Here is a 14,561-nt window from a genome sequence, read left to right on the forward strand (position 1 = left end):
ATCAGTACATCAGCTTTCATAAAATACTCTATGAAATACTTGTTTCGTCGCCTCTATACTCAAGCCAAGTAAACCAAATCTTACACTTCCACAACAATGTCAATAATGCTGCGGTTACAAACATCGCTGGTTAACTTGACACGGTGACCAAGAACCGTATTTTAAACATAAACTTTTATGCTATCAAACTAATAATTAGTAATAAACTGCCATATGTAGTGATCACTGGATACTTACAGCTTTCACCAAACTCCTGCTGAACAAGGTGGTGAGTATGCAAAGAGTTGCTATAGTCCAGTTCATCTTCGTCTCGTGACTCTTCTGGAGCCTGGCTCTGTTGCTTCACCAGAAGCAAAGAAACCAAAGGAACGTGAGCTGGCAAGCTTTCAGAGTCAGTAACTTGCACAGTCAATTCCGACAGTCAGATGCAGAAGCCACGACTTGCCTATATTTTCAAATTCCACTGCAGCAGAGACACTGCTGTAGGTAGATAACTGAGTAGCCTAATCACTACCCTTTAGTTTTTTAATATTTTTTAGGTGTTGGCTCTTGAATTATGCTGAAATTTAAAGCAAAAACTAATTATACAAATAAAAATATTTTTCTTCATATGAAAACATTTTTCTATACTGTTTTACCTGTTTTAAATAAAATTTAAAGTTGAAATATCGAGTTTTTTTCTTTAGCACCGACTTATTTCAGGTAAGCACGTGCTCGCTAGCTGCGCTCATTAATACAGTATCTTTGACTAATAGATGAAGCGATCATTGTTTATCTTAATAATCATTGGACAGAAGCAACCTCCTAAACAAGGTTGAGAGTTGAAGACACGCCTAGTAATGCTCTGTACACCAGCAGACTACCTAAGCAGGCCCAGACTCGCTGTATACCTAGTGAAAGGTGCAGCCTTCGACTGGTTTGTTGCGCTGAGTTAAAGGAGTCAGCTGAGACAACGAAGGCTGCTTGAATCAGCAGTACCTACTGCGGGAGGGTTGACTGGCTGATTTTATAATACAAAGCAGCAATGAAGGGCTTTTTTGGGTAAGAATTTACAGTTGTCTGTCTTGTTAGAAAAACAAATTTCTCCTCAACTGTTTTCTGCTAGTTTCACTCTACTGAGTCAATTTTAATAAACTCCATTTTATTTTTTTAAAGTTTAAAAGACAAAATATTAACAACTGATGAACTTAATTGTTTTTTATTGTTAGAGTTTGCCTATATAGTAGTTATTTTATATTAAATAATTGTTAAAATATATAGTGTTCCTGGTAAAAGTCTTTTTTGTGGTATTTCTATTTTAGATTGTATCTTTTGATGTTGCTTGTCTTGATGTCAAATGGTCAATTTTATGATGGGCTGTCTAGCATCGGGGAATCCAAGGTAACCCTCCTTTTGCGCGCACCCTAAAAGGGCCTCTCTCATTAAAGCAAATTGGATTAGTGTAACACATCTACTCACCTCACAAGATTCAGGGTATCCTATAGCAATTAGCGGTTGTAGGGATAATATACTAAGATGTCCTGTGGCACGGGAGGACATGCTTGATAACCAAATGTTAACACTATATTTTTCAATCATGTTTGCAACACTTATGATAGAAAGCTTATCACTAAGTTGATTTCATCTCACCAACACCATAAGAATTGTTCAAGGATTGCTGTAGGCTTCCTGCGTTTGCTATCTTTTATTATCTCCCTCGGCAAAAGCATGGCTGCTTCAAATGAATTATTTTGCGCCGATCCATCCTAAGCTGCTATACTAGGCTCAGTCTTTACAGATATATGAAGAGCCATTGCTAAGATTTGTGGAGATTTTCATATGCATAGTTTACATTGTCATCCTGCAACATTCCAAGTAACCTCAGACCTCAAAAGGATACGGCTGCAGTTTGTTTTATAAACGCTCATTGATATATGAGCAGAGTGTGTTTATGAGATAAATGGACAGGTGGGACCGGGTGCTTGCTGCAGGAAATAGTTGCGATGTAAACCAAATAAATGTAATTGAGCACATTGTCTTTATGTTGGTAATGAATGACAGATTTCTGTTGGGTAATTTTATTTTAAAAATGCAACTGTTGGATAATAATGAGCTCATTATATGTTTGGCGGCACTAAAATATATTCTTATTATTTAGTTGGTTGTCAGATCAAATCTGTACTCAACATTGTAGCTGATTGGGTTTTAAATAATTTTGAGATCTTATAATCTTTGAACATAATCGTTATTCCTGCATTTCTACTCATTGGATAATAAAATGTAAGATTATCATAAAGTCTATTTGACACAAAAAACTCAAGTTTTAGAACCGCAGCATTTCAACTGCTTCCGTTGGTTGTTAAGTTTCACAGTTTCATATTAGAATAGGTTGGGCTGAAGTGTTTAAAAAATGATCAAAAATAACTTTTTCATTTTCTGGTGTGTTTGAATATTCAAAGTTAGATTTTCTTTCTTAGGCTCGTTTTAATCCAATGTAACAATACATACTCTTCACTTCATATTCTCACTGCATTAATTCATTTGTGTAAATAAAAAAGGAGAATTGGTAAATTTTATTTTTGTTATAGCATTTAGATAAACTTTGTCAAATCAAGGTTATAAGTTACGTAGGAATAAAGTTAACTGACTCATGAAATACTGTAATATCAGTGTGATATATTATAATATATATGTGATATATCTAAAAAATAGATTGCAATATAAAATAGATTTAGGCCTAAGTTCCTTGTCAATGCATGTCTGCAAAATTAGGTTTGATAAGAAAAAGCATCCACAATTATACCAGTAAATATATTATTTTCTCTGCTAATATTTGATTTTCCGATGATTATTTGCTAGCATTTTTTATAGTTGACTTAGATGACAGTATTGATCACATGCCATATTTACCCTTGACCTGCACTACTTCCCCTGAGCAAACATGACATAGGATGGCTACCATAGGATTTTATGAGGCTTTACTCCTGATTAGAGTCATGTTGTCTTTTCTATAACTCCTGATTGGAGTCATGTTGTCTTTGCTATAACTGCTTTCACAAAAAGAACAAACTTTGTCAGTTTCACGCCTCCCTTACAAACTTCGATTTACGTGGAGTGGGCTTGGCAAAGCTAGCAGAACATGAACGTGTTCAGATGCAGATTGTTATTCCTATTATTATTATTTGCTTTTAAAGAATTAGAAAAGTGAACTCTTACCAATACCAATTCACATTTCTTTCGAATTAGTTTGTTGAAAAATGTGAGAGTTATCTATCTTGGTGTGTTTAAACTACCATACTTGACCTTACATTGACCTTTCGTGAAAGTAATCAGCTCGTGGCCATGGGTATTCATAGCCAATTAACTGTTTTAATTGATGCGTAGGAGTTATGGTATCACACTGTTTTTATTCTCCTCTCGTTTGTACACAGCTGCAGTGCAATGTTTTTCATCCAGTTACTTTTTGAAGCAGTATTTCAGGAATCTTCAAGCACAAACAGCCAATCAGCTTGTGCCTTGTCAAGATTAATTATACTTTTAACCAACCAGAAATCGCCATGTTAGAATGTTTTTTCAGTTGAACAACATAATTTTGATCTCCACAAGCTTTTTACATTTTAAACTTGGAATGGCTTCGACCTCCTAAAGTAAAATATTTTAAACGACTTGACATATTTTGTGTTAGTGACGTGGGCTAGTCAAGTCATATGATAAGGTCACATGATAAGGCACTGACTGTACCCAACAACCTAATGCAGTTTCAATTAGAATTTCAATTCACTATTTTCAATTGTGAATTCCCTGCGCATACTGTGTGTCTAATACATCCATGAAGAATAAAAGCTTTGTGTAAAAAAGATATTGGTATTGCTATAACAGCTTCTTTGCAACAGCCTTCTGCTAGAAAAGAAAATTTTTGTCACTCCTGAAGTTATACAAGCTGCTCAAAATCTTTGTCTGCAAAATGTCTAAGCATTTTATGAGTGTATAAAACCTCAATTGTAACATTTCAATCTACATAATTTATCTATGTCGAGGCTAGACTGTAGTTGAAACATTACATTTGATGGTGAACCTCATGAATCGATTCTCATATTATAATTTGTTTTCGAGTGCTCCTTTATTCTTCTAAAATAGTCTGAATTATGTAGAGAACTTAATGAAAAATGGTTTACAAATTAGGATTGGATTATTTCAAATGAGAGAACATTTCACCTGACAAGTAATTGTGATAAAAGACCGTGAAAAAGGTTGTTGCTATACATATTATTATATTATATTATTATAATATCCTTATTAATATTTTATAAGCTTGCTGTAGTAATCCAGAATCCTTTCCTCAAAAGAAGATATTACAGTTGTTTAAAAATGGATATGAGCCTTTCGATCAGTTGAATAAATTTACACATGACTTCTCTGCCATAGAGGTATAGGTGCTTATGTAGCCTGTGATTATTCCCCTTTATTGCTAGCTGAGAGGCATGTGTTCCTTTCTTTCATGGTTTGTACTACTCTATTTGCATTAGATAATGTTTGTAGGAAGAAAGCGGTAGTTTCATTGCAGACGTAGACAAAGCTTTGCCCGCTAAGCATGAGAACCTAGCTCTCGGTTCTTCAGCTTCACTCAGTTCTCAGGCTAACAACACTAAGGAGGCAAAACCCATCTCGCTATATTTGGCGGATGAAACACCAGAATCTGTCTCGGCGTTAGTAGTTGATATCGACCAGAGATACGATAAGAACGACGAAGTTCTCATCGCAGCTTATCGCAATTTCTTGACACCATTTGGGCTCACTAATACGGCAACACTGAATGCCATTGAGGGTGTCAAGCAATCAAACACCCGCTTATTCGAGGCCATACTTGAGGTACAAACAATAACAAATATAGTCTGCCAAGTTTCCTCTATTCTCATGTATTCTTCGTGAAATAGGTTTTCCTTGTCATATTAAATGTTTGCTGCTCATTTCAGTGATGAATTTGTTTAGAAAGATGTGAAATTCACAAACTACTTTTTATTCCTGCCAAGAGAAAAAATGAAAACTTTATTTTACTCAGCGTTGGTATTTTTAAATCTGTTTAGATGTCTTTTGGACAATATGAAAATGCATCCATGATTTCATCAATATTGATGCAAAGTAAAACATGCCGAATTAAGTTTTTGTAATTGCTATTGCAAAATGTTTGAAATTGTCAAATCAGTCACTACAAAATTCCTTCTTTTGAAATAATATTTTTTGTTGAAATTTTGTAAATGATAGGTTTTCTTTTGATAAAAGAGTTTTAATAAGAAATCTTACAAGATCAGTGTACAAGCTTATTTACATATAATAGATGTTTTAATATATCTATATTTAATATCTATAATATATATTATATATAATATAATTATGTATAATATGTATAATATTTATTATATATGGTATATTATATATTTGTGTTTGTAAAATAATGAACAATAACAAAAAGCATCCACAGCAACACCAATTGAATGATTATCTGTCAATAGATATTAAATGTGCTTAAATCAGTTGACAGCCAGCCTGGTTTGCTGATCTGCAATACATAGCCGAGTAAAAACTGTTTATGCATATTTATTTTATGTAGATCCCGCAATAATAACTTCAAATCTCTAAACGAATTCTCGCTCGTTAGATTTTTGTTAAAAAGCGTTTAAAGTCAAATTGGTCATATTGAAGCATGTTAAAGAACAGGGCATCACATTTAGGGTACGCTTGCATTGTAAATTGTGTATCAACTTCTCTGGCACCTGTTTGACATGAGTTGCAAGTATCTCTACGCCTCGCTCTAGCGCTTGGAATCAGCTGCTGATACCGAGTACCTTCTTGAACGCTGGGAAGGGCAACGCCTAAAATTGCAAACAGTTTATGACAGCTCCCTCTCTGCGGAGTATCCTTTGCCCCAACCCCAACAGAGTGGTTACTATAGCAACGAGGATGTAATACGTCTCCAAAATGCTGCCGAGTATGGGGTGAAATGGGAGACAGCAGTGTTGCTCGCTCGGGTGGATGCTAAAATAGAAGAGGTGTGTCTATTGGTGCTTTGTTTGACGGCTACTCCTGCTCTGCTCAGTCTGTACTATCTAGAAATTATGGAGAATTCTATATAACTTTACAAATCAATTCTCGTATTTACTTTTTTTTAGCATTTTCCTTCATTGTAATTAAAATTGGCTGATTGTATAGATAACTTGATGAAAAATAGTTTAGTGGTACGCGTACAAGAATGAGAAAAGTTTTTCAAAGACTCTTGTGTCTGTGTCTTTAACTATAGCAAAATCGTCGCTATGCATATTATATAGGCTCGCTGTAATAATTAATCCAAACCTTTTTATTCTCACTAAATCCTGGTTCACACTATATTGCCGTATGTCGGTGTTAATTATCGAATACTTCAGTGATCGTCTGTAATAACACTGTTCATACTATCACAAACCCATCTGCGGTAACGCCAGTGAATAGTCTCCGTCATGGTGTTCTCGTTATACAATGTGGTCGCGAAAACGATGAAATACTAATCCCGCAGCAACTGTCATAAAAGAACATAAAGATCAAGCAGTTCGACAGCCAATCACCATCATCAAAGGGATGCACAGTGCACAGGTTGTCACAAGTGCTTGGCGAACTATCTGGAAAGTTGGCAGCTGCAATATTTTACAACGTATTCGCATCGCCTCGATGATGCCATCAGTTTACGGTGCACATAGTCAGCGGGTAATCACCGAGAGGACAACCCTAACATCTGGCGATATAGTGTGAATCAGCCGTTAGGAGTGATTGTAAAATACCTACTAAAACTAGTAGGTAAGTCTTTCCATAAAGCACTGAAAACTTGGAAAGCTAATAAGGAAATTTACAGTGCAGACATCTTGTTAGACGATACTGGCAGATTGTTCAACAAACAATAGATCTGTTATTTCATAAAACAATCAGACAGCTGGCGGCCATCCTTTCAGTCTGCTCTCGACCCTGCTAATGACCTCTCTAAATGTAGGACTCAATGTGTCTCAATCGCTCTAACTTTTTGAGTACAAAGCATTGTAAAGAATGGATAAGATGAAAATATTTTCTTTTTCCAGTTTTAAATTTGAATTTGTTTGAAAGGAATGCAAGAAAAATGATTCCGTTTTGCAATTGTGTATCTAAAAAGCCTTGAATCCAATCTGACGAAATTCATATTGGAGTGTGGTGAGAAATACACTTTGATTGACAGTTCTAGTTGTAGCGGCAAAAAGTCGGTTATCTGTCATAACATTTCAATGTTCCTTAACTGGTACAGTAACCTTAAAGGCAGCAACCCATGATTCTTAACTTTCACAAAAGCTAAGGATCAAGGGCACTAGTAAAAGCCAAACTGGTCCTACTGTTTATTCGTTTTTCAAACTTCAAACCTGTAGCATATTTTTGGCAACAGTGATCAAAGGAAAGTTTATGTTTGAGATGTGGATTTTAAAATATCACAAATCAATTATAGCTGTTATCAAACTTGATAACAATCAACACAAAATGGGATAAAATGTATATTCATCCTTGCCCACAAAAAATAAATGCGTTTTGGAATCACTGGTGTTGCAGAACAATATTAGCCTTGGGCGTAGACTGCCTCAAATTTGTGTAATGAAGCAGATATCATCATTGTAAGCTTTAATCTAAAAGTTTCTTTAATACAATTCCCTATTGCTGTTATCAAACTTGTTTGAGAAGATGGTATACAGCTTTCAATGTACAACAAGTCAACTGTCTATAATAAAATGTATTTTTGTTTTAAAATAAAATAGCAGATTAATCAGTTAGAACCTATTGTATAACAGATGGGCAACATTCTTCAGAACTTCTATCATCTTTTAAAAATTAAGATTTTCGTTGGTCAGTTTTCGAGTTAACCGAATCGATTTCATTTTTATTAGTATAAACAGCTCCTGTTAAAATAGTCTAAACATGTACAAGGCAAGTTGTTGACAATCGTGCCTACAACATGCATTTACAATTGGCAGCTCTCATCAGCGGAAGAGCTTGCAGTACAAGAGGCAGGGCTGGAAGCGCAGCAAGTGAGGGTATGGAAGAGCTTGCTTGCTATCTTTCATTTTAAAAGTTCTTTGTTCGTTCTCCAGTCTGTAGCTCTTTCTCTATCAGTCTGTCCATATGTGTCTATTTTAGTACTCTATATATATGTTTGTTTTATTGCTTGTCGTTTGTTCGACTGTCCATTCACTTCAAGCTCTCTATCTCTCTGTTTATGGCGTCTGTTGTAGAGCATCCAGCTTCCTGTTTTCCTTATTTTTTATTAATTTTGCTGTCTCATTCTTTATTTTATACTTGTAAGATCTTGCCTGGTTGGTCTACAGCTTTTTTAATGATCAATTATTCGTTGCCAGGTGCAATCATTTTTGTGTTAACAGAGGGCATGCCTACAATAGCCTGAGAGCTATGTATAATATCCATGAACAACTCCACATTTTATTACATACTTTCACAATGCTGAATGTTATTGGTAGTTGGTATAGTTTTGGTAGGAGTCGTCTTACCAATTCATAGGGACTAGCACATAACTCTTGAATGGCATTTTTTACGCTATGCTATTATGTTGGTTATTATTCAACGAGCAGACTTTTTAGTTTTAATGTATTTACTAGGCTTAATTAGCTATAATTATATACTCAGAAATAATTTTTTATACCTTGTTGTACAAGCTACACAAAAATGCAACAACTGTATTTGTTGTGCTCTTCTAATATAGCTCGGGTGTCTTGTGTTGCATTGTTCTGATAGTTATGGGTCAGCAACTAATAGCTAATGTAAAAGTTATCTTACCTTGTACATTGTCAACTCATTTGAAGAAAGGCTTATTCTCTCTTGGCATTTTTGAGTTCAATTACATTCTGCCTAAGAGCATCATCAGTCTTATGCGGACACTTTTTCAAGAAACAATGATATGCCACCATTTCTCAAGTTATTAATTTCATGAATTTTGAAATAAGGATTAGAAAAGTTGTAAATTTGCAGGTTGTTGAATTGTATTCCTAATATGCAAAGAAATACAGTAGGCTATACCAAACAGAAGCTGCAATTTTAAGAATTGTTTTCTCTCAGAATGGTCTCTCACCAATTATGCAGTTTCTTTCAATCATAGCGTAGTCACTATTTGTAGATTGGCGTATCTTAGCCAATTTTGTTAGCAATTTATTTCGAAGAAGCAGGTAGCCATGCGCATAAACTGTTATGAGTTTCCTGAAGACAGCTGCATTTGTAATTTTAAACCGAAGTTATTGTTCAATTAAGTGCCGAGATATTCTGCTAATAAAGGTCTACCCATCTAACTGCATGATCACTTTTACTTTGCTTTGGCCGTTTGAATGGCTTAGCATGAATGCTATGTTACAGTAACTAAATTCATACTCTGTTGGTACTTTTTAATGGAAACCAGGCCTCACCTGGCACCTATAGGCACCATTGTTACTAATACTAGTTAAATGTGGATCACATACCTGATATACAGATAACTGCAAGTGTCATACAGGAAGTACGTTACCATCTGTCTTTCTGTCTACAAATGTGAGCATCAGCTCTACATTTGGATGGCTATACTATGAAGCATGTATTCTTGAACAAAAGACAACTATTTCCTCTCAGTGCATCTAGCCGTTTCAATACATTAATGTTGTTTTTTGTGTTATTCTTGTCATACTAACTCATGTACTTCTCAATATGAAACAACTATAGCTATTATATTGAGAGATTAGCTTGTGCTGACTAAACCTCCTCATCACACAGGCCACTGAGTTGCGCAGGCAGATAGACGCTAATGAAGTCATGTACAAAGAAATTCTAGAGCAGTGGCAAAAAGGGTTCCTATCAGATAGCGACTACCAGATCACATCTCGGAGGAACAGAGAGGAGAATGAAAGGCTTCTTGCGCAGTTTTTTGTAGTAAGTTTTTAATATTTCTTTTGCAAAACATTTTTTTGAATTCATAGTGAGATGCATGTTTTTCAATTGTTAGTTTATTTTTAGTCTCTGTTGTTTGAAGTTATGAATTTAAAATAGCTTTTCAGTTGAGCTTGTAACACGTACATGTACATGTATGGTTGCGTGACAATTAGCACCCTAGGTGCATCTCTTAGCCTAATAAAAACAATGCTTAGTGTTTCTTCCTGGCCAATACCAGCAGCAGCCCTGGCCTAGCTAATAGAGAGGCTTTTTAAGGGGTTGACATTAATGTTGCCCAGAATCAGAATTTTTTCAATGATATCTATATATATACTTCTCAAAGTGTGTCCGTATGTCTGTCTGAATTCCGGCTATAGCTATTATTAAAATCTTCGAGTAAGAAATCCGTACCGAAGAAGATTTGATAATCCCTCCCGTTCGCTAGTCCAACGTCATACCGATTCGGCCACAGAGACTGATAAACTCACTAGGCCATATATGTCGCTATATGGGAACAAATACCATGACCTAAAGTCTTGACATACCGTCCTTAGAAGCCCTAGCTATTATTAGTAAGCTTACAGAAATTTTCCATTGGCTATGTGCCAGGCTAATAGCAAGTGGCAGGCAACTCTCATCACTTCTCATTGTTTATAAGTTGATTTTTACTACCCGGGCAATGCCGGTAGGCACAGCTAGTTCATATAAGTTGAAGTCTCAGACCGAGTTAAACAAGGGACTGCTTCAAGTATAGCATGGTAGGCTGATAGAATTATTACTTCGATCATGGTGCTTTCAAAATTTTTGAAACAAAACCGAAAAACTTTGAATTTAGAAAGCAAGCATATGGCCACTCGTGATGCTGGTACATTGCTCCTAAAGAGCATTCTAATCAATCATCTGAATGATTGAAAGTCTTCAGATCAGGTTGTAAACCACCATATCGACAAATCTAAAGACAATGGATCGGATTTAAACCTTAGTGAATTTGAATCAGAGTGTTGTTCTGACACACTCGTGACCGAAACCTCGGCAACAACAGTGAAAGAATTCATGGGTATTGATGTAATCTAGCTATTATTAGTACAGTTTTGTCGAGAATTTTCTTTTGATCACTTATTAGGGGTTCACTAAGAGCAAAAACCGTTTTTGAGTTATGACCAAAATAGTGAGCGTAAAAAATATTGATAAATATTGTCAAAATTAATCTGTTCACAAAGTGAAAACTTCGGAAATAAATTAGCCTCCACAGGGTTAATTGACTTCAACTAAGACAAAAGTTGAGGAAAAATCAAGTTGTATAGAGGGGGAGGTTTCATTGTGGTAGTAAGAAAATATTGATCACATGTCTATATGGACTGTCTAGCACCTCGATAAAATTAGTTAATTCCGTCCAAACAACTTTCTACATTAGAACAGCTTTGATTTTATAATGGCTGATGAACAGTCCATCACAACCCAAAACAAACTTTTTACAAATTTTTTCTGCCAACTTTCTCAGATTTCTTAAATTTATTTGATGATTTGCTTATAAAACACAGCTTTTAATCTTTTGACATCATAATGACGATGCCTAGTATTCTTGGAGCGATTACAAAAACTAGCCTTAGCTTAGCTTTCACCCTAGTTCTTTCACAATCACCTACTTATATAAATCTTGTCAACAACGACACGCTTTTTAGGGCAGAGGAGTCACTTTTTCGTTTAGACTAGCAACTAAATTTAACAGACTTCTTAAATTATTTTAAGCACTATGCATTGTTGCAGGCTCAACCAGATGAACCTTGTAATGGTGTCAACTGCAGTGGAGGAGCTGGAGGAAATTGCAAGTGTATTGCCGAAAAGGGAGCCAGGGTATATTATTTATATAATAGATCATGAAGCATATAATTAGCAACAGTGACTATGTCATTGCGTCTTTTTAGGCAACCAGTTAATCATAAACATATCTTCTAAACCTTATGAAACAATTTAGCCAATTTAAATCAATTTAGCCAAGTCTACATCATAAGGCTGTAGAGGATTAGAAAAAGCGCCAGAACTAAAGGTAGAGGCTTTATGTCAAACCATTTATCTGATTGACTAACTGTTGTTCCTTTTACTATGATTTTTCTAAGGCATAATATGGAACAAATTTTTGTTTGAAATGAGGTTATTGCTTATAAAGTAATTTATCTATAAATATATATATAAAATTAAACCATAACTGCCACGAACAACTTTTATCGTATTTACTAGGTAAATCAGACATGCTGATTCCGATTTTGTAATCAAAATAAAGATTAGGCCCCTAACTTTCAGAGTAATAAAGGATTTTTTATAGCGTTTTAATATCGGTCTCGAAAACAACACGATCGGCATAACAAGCTCCGCCCATAAATACTTGACGTAACCTAGCTTTTTAGGAACAGAAGTTACGTAGAGATGTTTAGACCGATTTAGAATAATAGAGATGGGTGTTTTAAAATCTATTAATATCTAAATCCAGCTTTTAAAATAATATCAGTCTTTTCTGAAAGGTAGATAAGCTATTTAGCATTGCATATTTAAAAAGCGTGATAACAACGCTAGCTCGTGATAAAACCGCGCTTTTTGAGCTCATTTTTCTCAGCGTCCAGCCCATTTAAACGTCATGTAACAAGCTGCAAGCAATTTTAAATAGTTTATATCCCTTTCATAAAAAACTGAAATTATTTTACAGGCTGGATTTAGATAATAATGGGTTTTAAGACACCCATCTCTATTATTTTAAATCGGACTAAACATTCCTAACTTCCGTTTCTGAAAAAGCTAGGTTTCGTCACATATTTATGGGCGGAGCTTGTAATGCCGATTGTGTTGTTTTCGAAACGGATATTGAAACGCTTTAAAAAAGCCTAAATGACTTTGAAGGTTAGTGGACTAATCTTTATTTTGAGTACAAAATCGGAATCAGCGTGTCTGATTTACCTAAAAAATACAATAAAAGTTGTTCGTGACAGTTATGGTTTAAGTAGGATGAAAGTTTAAGTTCAGTTTAAAACAATTTTATTACTAAGTTTCATATTGCAAAGCAATAATCAAGCAATAATAATGATTATTGCTTGCAATATGAAACTATTAGTAATAAAATTGTTTTAAACTGAACTTAAACTTTCATCTTACTTTATTTCACATTGCTCTATTTTATTATTAAACTCTTTTACGTGAGAGACTGTAAATATTCCCTCTATTATATAAATACATGTAAATATATAAATGTATACAAATATACATACATATATACTTATTTATATAAAAAGTATAAATTTATACTAATTTGTAATATTTATAAATATATTTAGTTATTTATACATATTTATAAATATATATAATTATATATTTATACTTATATACATCATAAACATGAATAGCGTCGCTGACATAGTACTCCCAATTTTATCTTGTATTAAGGTCCGCTCAAAATTCTCAAATCTCAAGTCAGCCACCGATACACATTTCCGTGAACTCTTGTTACACTTGTCTGCTTAATTAATTTCGTTTCAATATAGTTGTTTTGTTAGGGTTATTCTGGGCCAATCGGTCCTCAAGGGCAGAGAGGTTTGACTGGTCCAAGAGGCATTGAAGGTCTCCCTGGTCCAAAAGGATTCAAGGGAGAGCCAGGACGTGATGGGCCTTCAGGAGTAAAAGGAAATACGGTAAGTCTTTATATATTACTAGTACTTTGGCAGTCTCGTGGTCTGTGAGATATCATCAGGAGTCTCAATAAATCAAAGAATAAATGTATGCATAATAACACATTAAGCATACACATGTGCACTTGGATGGTGATTGATTGCATGCTTGGTGGTGAAGAAGGATGTTGTGGGTTTGAAACCTATATTACATGATCATTTTTTCAACCTGCAATCTTGGTTTCAGACAAACGAACGTGACTTTTATGTTATAAAGACTATTTATTATACAATAAATATAGTTAATGTATATATAACAAATACAATAAATAAATATAATTTATTAAACAATAGATATACTATTGTGCAATAAAAATTAGTTACTTTTGTATAAAATAGCAACACTTTCAATGAGTTCATGACCAGGCATTATAATCGGAGTAGCTGATGCTACTCCGATTATACTGCTGTGTTGAACAGACTATTGTTTTTATCTCCAAACCCCCTATGATTGATGAGGGCAACCTCTTACCCCCTGTATTAAATGAAACAAAAATGGGTCAAAACATAATGAGAAACAAACATATTTGGAAAAAATGAAAACAATATGTTATTGGAAGCTCATTCTAAAAAGAGTCTAACATTTTCACTCGCAGCAACATATACATGTAACAAACTGCTGATAAGTTGTGACTAGTTATAACAAAATCTTAACTCGAACTCTTTGTGACTACCAATACACTTTCTTTGTCTTCACAATTCACGAGTGCGCACCTTTCGAACGGGAAACCCAGCCGTGTACTGATAATACACGTCTTAATCATAGAAATTACAAAGAGCACCTGCTAACACCTTCAGTTCTATGTAGATATTACAACATGTCATAGCTTAAAATCTTTTGGTCAAGTCCCTCGTTATTTGCTATTTATGGTACTTTTTCAACATTGAGCTAGAACATTTAGTTTGCATAAAAATGGGTAC

General features: G+C 34.6%; 2 protein-coding genes across 6 annotated transcripts in view; one reads left to right on the forward strand and one right to left on the reverse strand.

Moving 5' to 3' along the window:
• The window catches only part of LOC137407402 (collagen alpha-1(IV) chain-like), a 104,646-nt gene extending 104,309 nt beyond the window's left edge, over positions 1-337 (reverse strand). For all 3 annotated transcript variants that reach the window (XM_068094051.1, XM_068094052.1, XM_068094050.1), the window contains exon 1: positions 238-337. In XM_068094051.1, the coding sequence (XP_067950152.1) occupies positions 238-303 (66 nt within the window). In that variant the 5' untranslated portion in view covers positions 304-337. The remainder of the gene's footprint in view (positions 1-237) is intronic.
• Positions 338-939: 602 nt separating this feature from the next.
• LOC137406665 (collagen alpha-2(IV) chain-like) overlaps positions 940-14,561 on the forward strand; it is a 97,319-nt gene continuing 83,697 nt past the window's right edge. For 2 of the 3 annotated variants that reach the window (XM_068093277.1, XM_068093276.1), the window contains exons 1-5: positions 940-1,041; positions 1,302-1,380; positions 9,772-9,927; positions 11,695-11,781; positions 13,470-13,604. In XM_068093277.1, coding sequence (XP_067949378.1) covers positions 1,025-1,041; positions 1,302-1,380; positions 9,772-9,927; positions 11,695-11,781; positions 13,470-13,604 — 474 coding nt within the window. In that variant the 5' untranslated portion in view covers positions 940-1,024. Of the gene's footprint in view, positions 1,042-1,301; positions 1,381-5,963; positions 6,027-7,994; positions 8,055-9,771; positions 9,928-11,694; positions 11,782-13,469; positions 13,605-14,561 lie in introns of those variants that run through there. The other variant, XM_068093275.1, reaches the window with a different exon arrangement.

The sequence above is a fragment of the Watersipora subatra genome, chromosome 10, assembly GCF_963576615.1.
Source record: "Watersipora subatra chromosome 10, tzWatSuba1.1, whole genome shotgun sequence".
Taxonomy (NCBI): Eukaryota; Metazoa; Bryozoa; class Gymnolaemata; order Cheilostomatida; family Watersiporidae; genus Watersipora; species Watersipora subatra.